General features: G+C 55.7%; 1 protein-coding gene across 1 annotated transcript in view; it reads left to right on the forward strand.

The window, feature by feature from the left end:
* Positions 1 to 210: 210 nt before the first annotated feature.
* The window catches only part of PAX7 (paired box 7), a 66,016-nt gene continuing 51,600 nt past the window's right edge, over positions 211 to 14,626 (forward strand). Inside the window, exons 1-4 of the mRNA XM_048519463.1 lie at positions 211 to 755; positions 3,520 to 3,755; positions 4,189 to 4,318; positions 7,988 to 8,122. Of these exons, the coding sequence (XP_048375420.1) occupies positions 671 to 755; positions 3,520 to 3,755; positions 4,189 to 4,318; positions 7,988 to 8,122 (586 nt within the window). The 5' untranslated portion in view covers positions 211 to 670. The remainder of the gene's footprint in view (positions 756 to 3,519; positions 3,756 to 4,188; positions 4,319 to 7,987; positions 8,123 to 14,626) is intronic.

Raw genomic sequence — 14,626 nt, forward strand, 5'->3', positions numbered from 1 at the left:
TCCTGCGCGAATGCCGGTGCGCGGCCGCGGGGAGGCGTCGGGGGCGCGCGCGAGCCTCCTGCCATTGGTTGGCGTGGCCGGACGGGGGCGCTGTCGGGCCCGCGGGCTCCGGGCAAGGGAGGGGGAAGTGGCGGCGCGCAGCCTATCAGCGCCCGGGCGGGCGGGCGGCCTCCCGCGCTCCCCGCTGCGCCAAAGTTCGCCGCCTTTTCGCAACTTCCCACCCTCCCTATCATCACACGCATCAGCCCCCCGCCCGCCCCCCCCCAGCAGCGGCTCCGCACGCACTCAAAATCAAAGGGGGGGACGGACGGACCCACCCCCCCGCCCTGAGAAGAAGCCCGGCCCAAAGAGCGGCTCCGCTGCGCCAGTCTCCGCTCGGCCTTCCTGCAGGGTGCACGCTCCGGTCCCGCTGGTCATTCTCACCCCCCCCCCCCCCGGGAAGAAGTCCCGGTGCTTCGGGGGGCTTCCGTAGCTCAGGGGGGCGGCCGGGAAGGGGCGGCCGCGCCTTGCCTGGGGCTTCTCCCGCCTGCCTTGGGCGAAGAGTCGGACTTTTTTTGGCGGCGGGGGGGAGATATTTCTGGACTCGGTTTCCTTCGGCGGCGCTTCCCGAACCCTCCCGCTCGGCCGCCCCACCCCCCTCCCCGTCCATCCCAGCAGCCTCGACCGGAGCATGGCTGCGCTGCCCGGGAGCGTGCCAAGGATGATGCGCCCAGCACCCGGACAGAATTACCCCCGGACCGGATTCCCTCTGGAAGGTAAGTCAGGCCGCCTTCACATGCCAGGGCGGCCGGGGGGCAGGAAGGGGTCTGCCGCTGGAATGCGGCTTCCCTTTCAACTCTGCCTCCCCGCAGAGGGCTTTGCTCTTCCGGGGGGGGGGGAGGTGGAGGCTGGGAAGTCCGGGGGCATCTCGCTCCCCCGCCCCACTTCCCCAGAGCTGCTGCGTAACGCGTGAACTCGGCTGGCGGCCGCGATCCTGGCACGCTTGGAGGGGAGGAAGGCCTCGGAAGGGAGAGGCTGCACCAGGCAGCGGCTGCGGTGAGACCCCCGCAACGTGGCTCTGGCTCCTCAACGGGGCCGGGGATGACTGGCCCAGGGGCCACCTCCGCGGAGCCCGGGCCTGGGGGCCAGCAGCTCTCCGGCGCGCCCACCCGACAGGCCACTTGCCGAAACTTGACGGCCCCCGGTCCCTCCGCTCCTAGACGACCCCGTTTGGGGAAGGAAAGGCCCTCTCAGCTCCTCGGGGGCGGTTTTTTCCTCCGTGGGGGGAGGAGGAGGAACTACCCGTTTTCTGCTCTCCCCGCCGCATCCTGCCCTTTAAAACGAACCCAAACGAACCGCCCCTGTGCGGCACTTGGGGGCCTCGCGCCCTTCCAAGACCGGCCCGTTCCCTTTGCTGGGGCCCCAGCTGCCCCACCAGAAATAAATGCAGAAACTCGGAGGATAACTTTCCCTTTTCCTCCTCCCCCCACCCCACAACCAACCAAAAAAAAAGCCCTCACCCCGTTTGTGGGCGCCACGGCCCCCTGGCTGCTGCCCACGCCAGATTAAACAAGCCGGGCTCGGCTGTGTGCATTTATTACCGGCGCGCGTTGGGCTGCCGGGCGTGCTCAAGTGGCCGGCCGCGAGGAGCGCCGCGGGTGGGGGCGCGAAAAGGCCCACGCAGGCGGCGAAACCCCACACGCCGCGGGGATTTGCGTGAAGAGGCTCCTGGCTGTGGCCAATGCAGGCGCCCGGCCGGCGAGGGGGAAAAGGGATCAACGGCTTACCAAAATATTTGTCCAACATGACTCGGAATAATGAGGAGGCCGCGCGGCCGACGCGCCCCCCCCCCCCCCACTTCGCCACTCCACCGCGGCCCACTTCAGACTGAGCCGCGGCTCCCGAGGGCGCCCGCCGAGACGCGCCGATTAGCGGCGCGTGACGGGGGACCCGATCTCCTGGCTCCTTGGACGGCGGCGGGGGCGCGGGGACCATCCCGCTGTCCGTCCGTCTTCTTCGAGCTTCTTTCCCGTATTAGCCAGCCAATCCCCCCCCCTTTCCGCAAGACAGGCCAAAAATAGGAAATGGGACGCCTCCGAGGTGGGGGCGGGGGGGGCTCCCGTCGGCTCAGTTTGGAAGACCACAACTGGGGAGGCGCGACTGATGCCCTCCGCCGCTTTCCGGGCATCTCCGGGTCTGGTTCGAAAGTCCCGGAAGTTTCCACGTGTGGTTTCGAAGCGGCCGCATGAAAACGAGTTCGGCGGCCGGTCGGGCTTCTTTGCCTCGGCGGCTTCGCCCCCTCCCGGGAACTTTTCTTCCCCGACGGACGGGACCCCAGAGGGGTTTCTGGGCCCCTCCCGCGCTGCGTGCGGCGGGGAGTGCCCGTTCCGGGCCTGGCGCGGTTTCCCCGGCTCCAAGGGGGTCGTTTATCAAAGGCTTGCTCGGGAGCGGGAATCGGGGGGGGGGGGGGCGGTTTTTTGTTCTGTTTTTTCCCCAAAGTGGGGGCCCCAGAAACTGTCCGAAATCGAGATCGGGACAGCTGCCGGGCAAACGCAACCAGATGTGGCGTTTGGGCACAGCTGGAGAGGCGCCGAGGGAAACATTTACAAAATATATATTGGGGTCAGGGGGAGGAGGAGACGGCTGGGGCAGCAGAGGGCCACCGTTGGGGGAGGCGCACATGGAGCCAGACCGGGTGGGGGGGGGGGTGGGTGTCAGAAAGCGGCGCGATTCCAACCACCGCAAACCCAGGCGCGTTCACTCGGGAGGGAGTTCCGCCGGACTCCGTAGAGCAAAACTCCGATTCCCGGCCACTTCGGCAGGGTCGAAGGGAGTTTACTGCTTGGGGTCGAGCGGGGGGGGGGGGGCATCCCAAACGCGGGTTTCCGGGGAGACTCTTTCCTCCCAAGCATCCTCAGGATCTCCGCCCTACGCGAGGCCAACGCGCGCCCCTCTCCTGCCTGGAAGCAGCCCTTTGGCATCGAGGTCCCGTTGAACGCAGCCTCCCGGCGGCCCAGGGAAGCCCTTCCTCTGCAGATCCCGTGAGTCGGGATTCCCCGCCTCGAACCCCAGGAAAGGCGCTTCTGTCCCCGGCGGTTTCAGTGGAGCGCGGATGAGGCCCACACCTGTAGGCTTCCTCGGGCCGGGCCGCGGCAGGCGATCTTTTCAGTGGGGGAAAGGATGGGCAAATATAAGCACAATCGAGAGCAGGCCCGTCCCTGAACCCAGGAGCTCCCTTCCTCCCCCCCCCCCCAAATTAAAGGGGACCGGTCCTCGGCCTCGTTCCGGAAAGGGAGCCCCACTCCACAGCGGGGTGGCTATTCGGAGGCCTCCAGCGTCCCAGATGTGGCGTTTGGGCACAGCTGGAGAGGCGCCGAGGGAAACATTTACACAATATATATTGGGGTCGGGGCAGAGAACTCCTCCTGGGCTACAAAGGTCTAAGAAGAGATAAAGGACTGGGGGGGGGGGGCGAGGGTGCCTCTCCTGGCCGAGGGAGCTGTCTGACTGTGCCCCCTTTCTGTCCCCGCTGCCCTGCAGTCTCGACGCCGCTGGGCCAAGGCCGGGTCAACCAGCTCGGGGGAGTCTTCATCAACGGGCGGCCGCTGCCCAACCACATCCGCCACAAGATCGTGGAGATGGCCCACCACGGCATCCGGCCCTGCGTCATCTCCCGGCAGCTGCGCGTCTCCCACGGCTGCGTCTCCAAGATCCTCTGCCGCTACCAGGAGACCGGCTCCATCCGCCCCGGGGCCATCGGCGGCAGCAAGCCCAGGGTGAGTGCAGCAGGCGGGCAGGGGGCCGAAAGGAGCAAGCCAGGGCACCCAAGGGCACACTGACCTGCGAGCAAACCCCCGCGAACGCAGCCGCGCTGTGGGAAGCGCGCGCAGGATCCCGGGCACCCAGCTAGACGGCATTCACCAACTCGGACCGCCGCTGACTCTTTTGGGGAAAGGGAAACAAAGGGGGGGGGGCGCTCCGGGCAGGTTTGCTCCCAAGCGAATCCTGTCCACTTTACGCAGACACGTGAGTTTGCGCCCCAGGACAGCCGCCGCCACTGCTGCTCCCTGGGTGTATTTTGGAGAAGTTCTGGGAGAAGTCAAAGGCCCCCCACCCCTGCCTTGAAAAACGCCTAAATTTAAAAGCGGATCTCTCTCTCTCTCTTTCTCTCTCTCTGTCTCCTCCTCAATCGTACCTTGGTCACAAAAGCAGGTTGCAACTCCCGATGTGGAGAAGAAAATCGAAGAATACAAGCGGGAGAACCCGGGCATGTTCAGCTGGGAGATCCGGGATCGGCTCCTCAAAGACGGCCACTGCGACCGGAGCACGGTCCCCTCAGGTGAGAAGCCAGCTTGGCCAGCCAGAGTGGGGGGGGGGGGGACCTCTCAAAATCATGCAAAGGCATAAAAGCAAGTTGCTCATTTGCAAACAGCCCCCAGACTCCAGAAAAGTGGCTTCTGGTCAGCAGAGAGTCTTTTTCCTTGCAAAAATCCCTCCTCCCAATTCTCCATATTCTCCTGCCCTTCCCTCATTCTATGAAACTGTAAAACTTGCATAGAGCTACAAGTGAGGCCTGCTTGGAGGCTGCCCCAATTCCTCCAGAGCCCTTCGGGGATGGGGCGGTATAAAAGCCTAATTAAATTAAATTAAATAAATAAATAAATAAATAAATTCCATTTGGGTGTGGGGAGTGGATTCCTCTGCATGCAGAAAAGTAGGAAGTTCAAGGAAACTAAGGCTAGGACTCCTCTACCTGACATGCTAGCTTTCTGTGCTCAGAAGATCTGGGTGTTCTTTCCTTGCCAAATCCTCCTGATGCAAAAATCTAGCCTGACTGAGAAAGGGCTGGCTGGTGGATCTGTGCCTGGATAGGCTAGCATTTTACACGCAGGGATACATGCAGGAAGTTTCTGGAGGATGGTTCTGTAAGCAGGTGACTCAAGTTTGACCCACGGGCTCCCAGCCCTCCCTTCTATGCCCTGCAACAATTTAGCCCAGGAATTCTAATGAAGGCAGAGAAGTCATAAGATTGGTCTCAAAATCTGCACACCAGGAATTGAATCATGGAGAGAGAATAAGGTGAAGTGAAGGTTAACTAAGGCAAACTGGAATTGTTTAGCAATGATGCGTATGTGAAGACATTGGTCCAAAACATGTCCTGCGCTGAAGGAAAGGGAGGGGAGCACCTGTTAAATGTTGAATCCGAAGCCACAAAGTGCAGCCCAGAGCCCCTGAATCAGAGACCACTTGGGAAACAAACCACCTCACACACACACACACCCATGTTGTTTTGAGTTCACCCTGGAAGAAAGGCAGAAACTCCACAGCATTCTGTCTCCCTCACCCCAACAGTTGCTCAGCTTTAGGTTCCAGTTTTCTTCCCCAGGTAGCATTTTTAATGCTGATTCCAGGAATGAGCCATTTTGCTCTTGGGGTTATTTGTTTCCCTGAACCCCCTGTCCTGGGTACAGTCCTGGGAAATGCAGGAGACTCCTGTGACTTTCTAAACCTGACATTGCTGGATCTCTGCATTCTGGAAGCTGAGGGGGGAAAATGCAGAGTCTCATGGGATCAGGTAACTGTGCATCTGAGTTGTTCTCTTGGTATTTGGGAATGGGGTTGCCTACTTTTGGAAACATGAAAAGATTTTCCTTTGGTAAAATAATGGATTGAAGCCAGAATCTAAACTGGTAATTTGGGTTAGGGAGGGGAAGGCAAAAGAATCAAAATGAGAGGGGGGTTACCTTTTCAGGATGTGGGGGGGAGGCACAGTAAGTCCACCCATCCCTTTCATTTGGGATCCTTCAAACATGTTGGATGCCAGCTTGCTTGGTTACTCAGCACTCTGCATCTGGCTGGTGGAGCCCTCCTGCATCATTTGAAATCCAGCAGCCTTTAAAAGTGGTTACTCTAAAAGCAGCCAACTGGGAAAGGGCTGCTTCCCCCATACTCCTGGTTTCTGAACAACTAGGGCTGTAGGGATGGAGAAGCTGGCTGCTTTTGGTTTAAACAGGGACAAGATGATGGCATCTTTCAGCAAGCGCCTGCCCTATTTAGGGGTGCCATTTCTTTATACACTTATACAGTAGGAATTCTCCTGTACAGCTCAAGATAGTCCCAAAATCCTCTTGGAAGTAAGACTTTTAAATAGATTAAAAAAACCCGTATGCCAAGGAAGGATTGGATCATCTGTTAAGTTCCTGAGGTTTGGTGTTGTTGGGAATTGTGTATAGGCATTAATGGGGCCTCAGGAGTTTGGGGGGCCCTAAGGGTGGATTCTGACCTATGACCCCTGTTGTGAGTTGGGAGGGCACAGGCCAGGCAGGCAGGAAGCTCAGGAATATGATCTGGATCCTTGAAGTGTATGTGCAGGGAGGGGTGGTATTTACCTGACTCCTTCCTCAGCTCTACCACTTACAGAGCAGAAGGGGTGCGTCTGTTGTGTAGAGAAATCCACGGCAGAACCACTTGAGGCTGCAGGTTCAGCACAGTAAGGTGGCAGAGTCCTGAAGTGGTGAACTGGATTGACTGTACCACTGCAGATGGAAGAAGGTCATGCAAGCAAAGCACTAGCAGAACAGGGGAAAGTCCATCCGAGATCGTTCTCTGTTGCTCAAGCCTTCTACTTGCAGGGAGCTATTTGTTCAGGGAGGAAGGGGTTTTTTTTAAGTGTTTCCACCATTTTGACTTGGTTGAAAAGCTGAAGAATCAGGGGGTTAAAGGGATGGGGTCACATCATACTCCAGGTGGGGGCTCACAAGGTAGTTTTGTGTGTGTGTGGTGTGTGTGTGTGTTCACCAGAAAAGTACTCTTTGTTAGTGGAACAGAAGGATAGTGTCAGCCGTTCTCCTAAGTTGCTGTGCTAGCCCATGTCAGTCTGCCACACAGGTGAATGCAACCTACAAGGCCAGAGTTGTGCCCCTTGGCCTGTTGCATGACTTAAGGGTTAGGCACACCATTCCATTTGTGGCACCCTGAGTCCCTTGGCTGCATCTTGTCATTTTAAGAGCGTCTGCTAGCCAGAGCCTCTCTGCTTGGAAGAAGCCGCCACTAAAAGCTTGCTAACCGGGTGGTTGGCAAAATACTCTGAGCACTCAAAGGGCACAGTTGGGAGAAGACGGAAAACAGTGCGGTTTTCAATGTATAGTTGGGCAGAGAAGCCAGAGGGTCTACCCAGCTTTGTGTTTAGAATAGCTCCAGGGTATCTTTCTATTGTGATTCTGTAGACGACTTGAATGGGGTCAGACAATGGGATGCTGCATAAGTATGTGGATTTTCTGGTGATACTGCATTATTTCAGGCAAAATGTGATGAAGAGTGTAATGTACCTTGTATTTGTACCTATAAAGATCAAGAGTGCAGAGAGTGTTTGGGGTAGTGATAGAGTTGTGAAGTTCTCTTTTGTAGGGTGCAGCTGAATAATGGTGTCTAAGTGAAAGGGCGTCTTGTTAAATTTACATGGTGATAGGGTGTGACCCAGAAAACAGATCTTGCCTGCCCTCTTGTTTCTGAAGAAACTCCCTCTGACCAAGTAGCTGAGTATTTGAACCAGAAATTTCCCCCTTTTGAATCTGCCTCATCAACTTGCAGAGCGACCTCTCCACACAGGACAAGGCCACAGAGACGGCCACTATGCAAACCTCAAGTTGAGGCATATTTGGAAGGTTCTTGCTTGTGCCTGTAGCAAAGGAAGGGGGGGCAGCCCAGTGAGGTGTAGAGGTCAGGATGCCAGACTGGGACCTAGCAGTCTGGAGTTTGAATCCCCACTCTGCCATGAAAGTTGCACAGTAACTTTGGGCCGATCTCACACTCTCCGCCAGCCTCCTCTGCTGGGCTGTTGTGAAGATAAAACAGAGGAGCAGAGAATGAATGACATGGGGCTTTGAATGGATTTCAGGGGAGAGGGAGAAGAGGCTCCAACTTGAGGGGTGCCTCACCCGGAAGAGCTGCTGGGCTCTCCTCTTCCCTCCCGGCTTATATTCTCTTCTTCTGTCTTTGACTGTCTGAGGTTTAGTGAGTTCAATCAGCCGCGTGCTCCGAATCAAGTTCGGGAAGAAGGAGGAGGAGGAGGACTGCGACAAGAAAGAGGAGGACAGCGAGAAGAAAGCCAAGCACAGCATTGACGGCATCCTGGGCGACAAAGGTAGAAGCAGAACAGCCCTCCTTCCCCCCCCCCCCCAGTGCCCCAGTGCCCCAGGGCCTGTCTCCCAAGGAGCCTCATCCCAGGTTGGGTCCTTCTCTGCCTGTGGGATAATTCTGCTTGGAGTGGCCCTGATGCTTTCCCTCTGGTGGCCTGTGGGCAACTTAATTTTGTTTATCCACAAAGCAATTCTCAGATGGGTGAAATCAAATGGAGAGCAGGGCCTGGGCTGCAGCCAAAGATGGCCATGGTTGCCTAAACTGGACCTTAAGGAAATAATTCCACATCTTAACCAAAGCACAGAATAGTTCAGACTTTAAAAAAAAAAAGAATCTTACCAAGTAGCTGTGGAAGAATGTGAGGTCAGAGAGATATCAGACAATATCCTTATTTTGGAGTTTTTACAGAGTAGGTTTTTCACACTTTGCCGGTACTGTCTGTGTGCACTTGTGTGTGGATAAATAAATGTGTGCCTATTTAAATCCTGCAATTAAAAAAAAAACTCTGCAGTCCATATAAATGAAGAACATTTGTGTCATCATGCTTTACATAATTTATTCTGGTTTTGCTTATGGGTGATGAAGAAGGATGCTATTTTGCGCAGTCACCCTCTACTGCGGGGGTTTTTTTAAAAAGGAAACATTACTGTTTTTCCTAGTATATTTTGGCAGTCAGAAGGGTTCAGATTTTTCTTTAAAAGTCAAGTGCTCTGGCATCCAACTTCCATGCTCTTATCTTGTGCTTTTCTTCTGTTTTCGAAAAATCCAACATCTTTGATATCTGCTTTTTGAATAATTCCTCATGAGCGCCCAAGTTAGCCTGCAGTAACCAGTAGAACAGGAGTCCAGTGGTGCGGTAAAGACTAGGCAGAAATGAATGAAATTCAGCAAAAAGTTTATAAGGTTTATGGTGTGCTGGGTTCCTGTTTTTGCATTTTTCCGGATACTTTATCTTGAACAAGAATTTTAAATTAAAGATACAGAACCTTTCTTGGTTCATTTGTTCAAAACTGGGACAAATGTGCATGAAACCAGTCTTGGAGTTGCACAGAACTCTGTGGCAGTCATCAAAGTGAGGGGGGTGGGGGTGGGATAAACTCTGCCACAGTGCTGTGTGATGGCTGGAGAGACACACGCCTCTTTTCCCTTCCTGGCTGTAAGTCATTGTAGTAATTTTTAATCTGGTCAGCCCCTTTGGGTTTTCTGGAGCAAATTTTAAAATGAATAGAGAATCAAACAGAACTGCTCTTTAAATCAAGTGTAACCCTGTTTAGCCAGGAGCGATGTCAATTTTTCACTGTCTGAAATAACATTGTGTGCATGAGGTTTTCCATTCAGATATGATATGCTGCTGCTCTTTCAGATATTTCTAGGGCGTCTGCCAATGCAAATGGCCTATGTTTTGCTATCTGTAATAATATCGTCAAAATCTCTGAGTATCTAAAGAAATGTGATTTAAAGGATTCCATCCTTCCTTCCTCTCTCTCTCTCTTTTTAAATGCTCCTTAAATTCGAGCAGGGGGGCTGAGGGCAGCAAGCAGCGGCTCTCCCTTTTCATTTTTCACCCCCCCCCCCATTAAAAAGAAAATTGCAGGAGACACAAATTGTCCCCCAGAGGGGTGTCTCTTTCCCTTTTCAAAGCTTGATTGATCTTTGAAGACAAATCTTGAGCGTTGGGGGGTGTTAATAAAATTAGACGACTGGTTGGAGGGGAGTGGGGGTTGGGGGGGAGTGCTAATGTGCTACCTGTACAGCACCAAGCCTTTGATTTGTGAGGAGGAGCTGCGAGACTCCGGGGACTTCGTTTGAAAGGCTCAAATACGGGAAACGGGAGTCACTCCGGCTCAGTTCAGTTATTTAGATGGCGTTTCTGCGGGGGGGGGGGGGGGGGGCTCAATGAATTTGTTAAACAGCTCCCCTTCTCTCTGCCTGCTGGTGTTTTCTAAGGGGTCCCCTGAAACCTCCTTTGACAGCCGACTGGTGGGGGGGGGGCACGTTTTCAATTATCTTTTGGGCTCTGGGATTTTGGGGGAAACGGGACGGGGGATAAGAAAACTGGGAGAAATTCCCACGCCCGCTTTTTTTGGGGGGGGGCTAAGAACGATTTTTGTCTTTGAAACGTATTTTTGAACTTTTTTGCAGTTGAGGGGGCCTGTGACATTTTGGTAATCTGCCCCGCCAGGGCGAAAAAACTTCATGATGTTGTATTTTTGACGCTGCTCAGAAAAGGTCCTCTGTCCCAGTGCCCAGAGTGAAAAGTACAGCGATGGGGTTTTTTTTGGGGGGGGGTGTCAGAAATGGGAGCCCGCTGCTCTGGGAACGAGTCTGTGTTCCAAAGGCGACTGGGGGAATTGAGGCGGGAGGGGGGCGCATCTCAGCGGACGAAGAAGAAAAGGCTATTACAAGAGTCCCGGTCGATTTCAGCCGATGTGGGGAGACAACGGTGGGAGGGGGGCTTTTTTTGGGGGGGTGTCACTTAACCGTGACTCCTTTGTGCAGGGAAAGCTTGTGTTGTTCCGGGGATACAGATGCGGAGAAGTCGCGGAGAAGTCGCCCCTGCCTTTGCTTAATTTTTCCTCCCTCCCAAAAGCTTTAACCCCCTTTCCCCCCCCCAACCCCAAATGTGCAGTGGAGGGCGCACTGGATTTTCTCCGTACTTCTTGTCACGCCGGGTCTACTTCCGAGTAACTGCAGCGTGTTCCGTTTGTTAGAAACTCCACGTGGGGAGGCCCTCTGAGGCCGACATCAGCTTCCTTCTCTTCGGTTTTGTGGGGGGCGGCCGGTCGAGAGTGCGCCCACCCCCTCCGATGTAGCAGAAGGCCGGCTGGCGGTGATGTGGGGGAAAGAGGAACTGTTGGGGGGAACCAACGCGCCCAAGTTTCATAAAATCCGAACCGTTTTCCGAAATGCGCGCGCGTGCGGAATCTGGGGTGTCTTGAAAATTAAACTCGGCGGGGGGGGGGGGGATTGCACTCCTTTTAAAAAAAAGAGAGAGAAAGAAACCCAGCCTCGAAGTGGCCCCCAGGCGGGCGCTCCGACGTTACCTTCTCGCAAAGTTTGGCGCGGGGGCCGCTTCGCCCTTTTCCGCTCTCTTTCGGCTAACCTTGACGATGAACTTCGGGTTACAAAGATTCCCCCCCCCCCCCCAAGCCTATCGAAGCTTGACCACAAAAGCAAACACTTTTTTTCAAGGGAGACAAGCTGTGTTTTCTCCCTCCCCCTAGGAAAAAATCTCCTCTTTTTTCCCCCTCAAAGAGCGGCTGGGGGGGAAGGGGGGGCGCGTCTCATTCACCGTTTTCGCGCGAGGAGCGGGTCGGGGACAAAAAAGGGGCCCGGGGAAGAATGCCAGATAAATAATTCAACGTGCCCCGCTGGTAGATAGTTTTGTAATATTAGGCGGGCCGTCTGCTGGCAGCCCGGGGGCGGCGGGAGGGGGTCAAAAGGGGGGGGGGGACTTCTGATTCGGATTGCTCAGTCGCGGTTGAAAACGGACTCTTTTGTCTCCCCGAAGGAGCGGGCGTGTGTGTCGGCCGGCGTGTTTTAACCAGGTTGTGCTTTTAAAAAGACAGCACCCCCCCCCCCACAAAAAAAGCGTTCGGGGGAAATTTGCAGCCCCGGCGGTTTTTGGTTTCTGCTCCGACGCAGCGAATGGGCTGGTTCTGCCGAGCGGGTTTGGTTTGAGGGGGGGGGGGGGGGCTCGCAGCGCTTGGTCTTTCCCAAAACCAGCATCCAGCTCGTGAGATTGGTGACAGGGGACCAGACGGCGCGGCAAAGTGGCACCCCCAAAAACCAAGAAAAACCCGCGGCCCGAGTGGGAGGGGGGCTTCCTTTACTCGAAAGTAGCCCTGGTCATTTTTTTGTTGCACGCTCAGAAAAAAAACGCAATCGGAGCAGTGGATTTTTTCGAGGTTCCCGTCTCTCTTTTTTCCATTAGATGTTACTCGCGAGTAAGCGCGCCCGGTCTTTGCGGCGGAAGGGCCCTTTCGCTGCGCGGCTTCGGAGCCCCCGCTTTTTGGGGCAGCTCCCAAACGACGACCCCCCCCCCTCCGCCGCCAAATTCCAAGAAGGAGAATTTGTAGGGAAGGCGGAGGCTCGATTCGGGGGGGGGGGGGAGCGCGTTTCTTCTCCCGGTTGTAGCCCAGACCCTCTCTGGCTCTTTCTTTCTTTCTTTCTTTCTTTCTTTCTTTCTTTCTTTCTTTCTTTCTTTCTTTCTTTCTTTCTTTCTTTCTTTCTTTCTTTCTTTCTTTCTTTCTTTCTTTCTTTCTCTTCCCTCCCCCCGGAAAAATTGTGGTCCGGATTCGTTTTCAAAAATTCCGCCTCTCCCCGAACCCACAAATCTTTCTGTCAAACCTGCCAAAGTTTGAATCGCCCCTGTGAAAGTTTCTCAAGGCTCGACTTGTTGGACATTCCCGGGTATCTTAAACCCAAAACCGCTCGGTCTTTTTTTTTTAATGTTTAAGGTGGCTCATTTACTTGAGAGTAACGCCCATCGGCCGCATTGGTCTGCAGCTGAGCCTGGCTGCGCAGGGCGGCATTTACACGGAGTGCAACGGGTATAGGATAGCGGTGAATCCGATCCACGGTCGCCTCCTCGGCAGGGAAAACCGCGGGCTGGAGCTATTCCCAGGTTGGCCCGTGCAGGAGAGGAGCGAGTGGCAAATTCGTTAGCTTCCAGGCAACACCGGACTCTTGAACGAAGGCGGGGGTCAACTGTCCAGTGCACAAATTCCCCGGGTACTGGGGAGACCCGGAGGCCTCAGAAAGGCGGAGAATGCAGCCCCGTTATTGTTAAGTAACAAGACCGTCCCAAGCCAGTTTACTCAGAAGTAAAGCTGCGCCCCCACTGGAGTGAATGTCTCGCATTGGTTTAGAAGCCCCTGCCTGCAGCCTCTGCTCCGTGGGAGTTGGGTCGGCTGAACACGCACTGGATCGCAGCAGGGGGAGATCCCCTTTAGGCGGGGATCTCTATTTCGCTTCGAATCCCGCGTGACCCTCGAGGCTGGCGGCTGCCGAGCGCCCCGCTCCCTCTGTCGCACCCATGGCTGGTTTGGCCCGGGCGGGAGGGTGGGGTGGAGACATGGAAAAGGGAAGAGGCCATTTTGGGGAGGGGGGATTCTCTTCCCATTCCCCACCGCAGCCCCACTTGAGCCGGGTTTGCCGAACCGCGGCCTCAGTGATTCACCGGCGGCGCGTGTTTACTCTGAAGTAACCCTGCCGGCCCAATGTGCCCTGGCTGCCCATGCTAGCGCCCTGGCGTTTGGGCATGGCTCTTTTTCCGGAGCAGGGGTCGGGGGAGGGAAGGAGGGTCGCCCCTTCGGCCGCCCCCCCCCCGCCCCCGCCGGGTTGGCGGCCCGAGGGAGGCTGCCCGGCGGAGTCCCGCCTGCCTGGCCGCGGCGTCCGGGGCAGGAGCAGGGGGCGACGGAGCTGGGGGGGGGGGGTGTTGGCGGCGGTAGCTGCCCGCCGTCCGCTTGGCATTTAATAACGTTAAGACTTATTAGCGGCGGTAATGAAAAGTGCGGCGCGTGAATAGGGAGCGGTGTTGGAGTGGGGCGTCGTGGCTCCGAGGCATGTTAAGAAATGTATTTATCCCCAATCAGGACTCACTCTTTGGGTTCCCCGCACAAACGTTAAGTTGAAGGGGTTTAAAACAGATTAAATTGAGTCTTTATTCGCTTCGCACTTTCATCTTTAAACGACTCACTCGGCTTCGCCCTCGGCGGATATTCATGAGGTTTCGCGCCGTGTTTTCTCTCTCTCTCTCTCCCCCCCCCCCTCGCTCGCTCGCTCGCTCGCTCGCTCGCTCTTTTTTTGCTCATCTTTCTCTCCCTCCCCCCCCCCCCCAACGCAATTCCCCAACCCTTATTCAAACTCGACTGTTTGGCTGCTGTTTTTGCATTGTTTAGCAATTGGGGCTGGGGGGGGGGGGGAGTAATCTTGCGACAGGATCTTCTCCCAGGAGCGCAGCAAATGGAAATATGTAGAAAGAAAAGGTTAGGATTGGATTTGTGAGAAATTGAAAGGGTGTGTGTGTGTGTAAGAGTGTGTGTGTAGCGTCTGGGGCCTTTCCCCTCCTCCTATCCCAACCAATATAGATACAGCCAGTGGTGAGAAATTAAGGGGGGGGGGGGTAGGGGCGCGCAGTTTGGAACAAAATGGTACTTTCTGCAGGAGAAGGACTGCAGGTGGAAAAGCAAGCGGAGGGGGGGTTAAGGTGTCTGTTTGTGGGGGCTATTTGGGGGGGGGCAACTGGGTAGAATGCTGCCCTCCAGTGCCGGGGCAGGGTCGAGGGGGGGACGAAGAGCAAATGGGCGAGGAAGGTTTGGACAGCCGGGCAGCTTGCACGCCCCCCCCCCCCTTCAGCAGCAGGCACGCTTACTCCCGCGTAAGCTCCGTAAGGAATGGCGGCCTCTTGCCTTGTCTTTGCCGCGCTTCTGGGCATCTCCGAGAAAATAGGTGCGGGTATTACAGAAATTGACAGATGCGCTTGTATATACCTATTTAGACACGG

The sequence above is a fragment of the Sphaerodactylus townsendi genome, linkage group LG16, assembly GCF_021028975.2.
Source record: "Sphaerodactylus townsendi isolate TG3544 linkage group LG16, MPM_Stown_v2.3, whole genome shotgun sequence".
Lineage (NCBI taxonomy): Eukaryota > Metazoa > Chordata > Lepidosauria > Squamata > Sphaerodactylidae > Sphaerodactylus > Sphaerodactylus townsendi.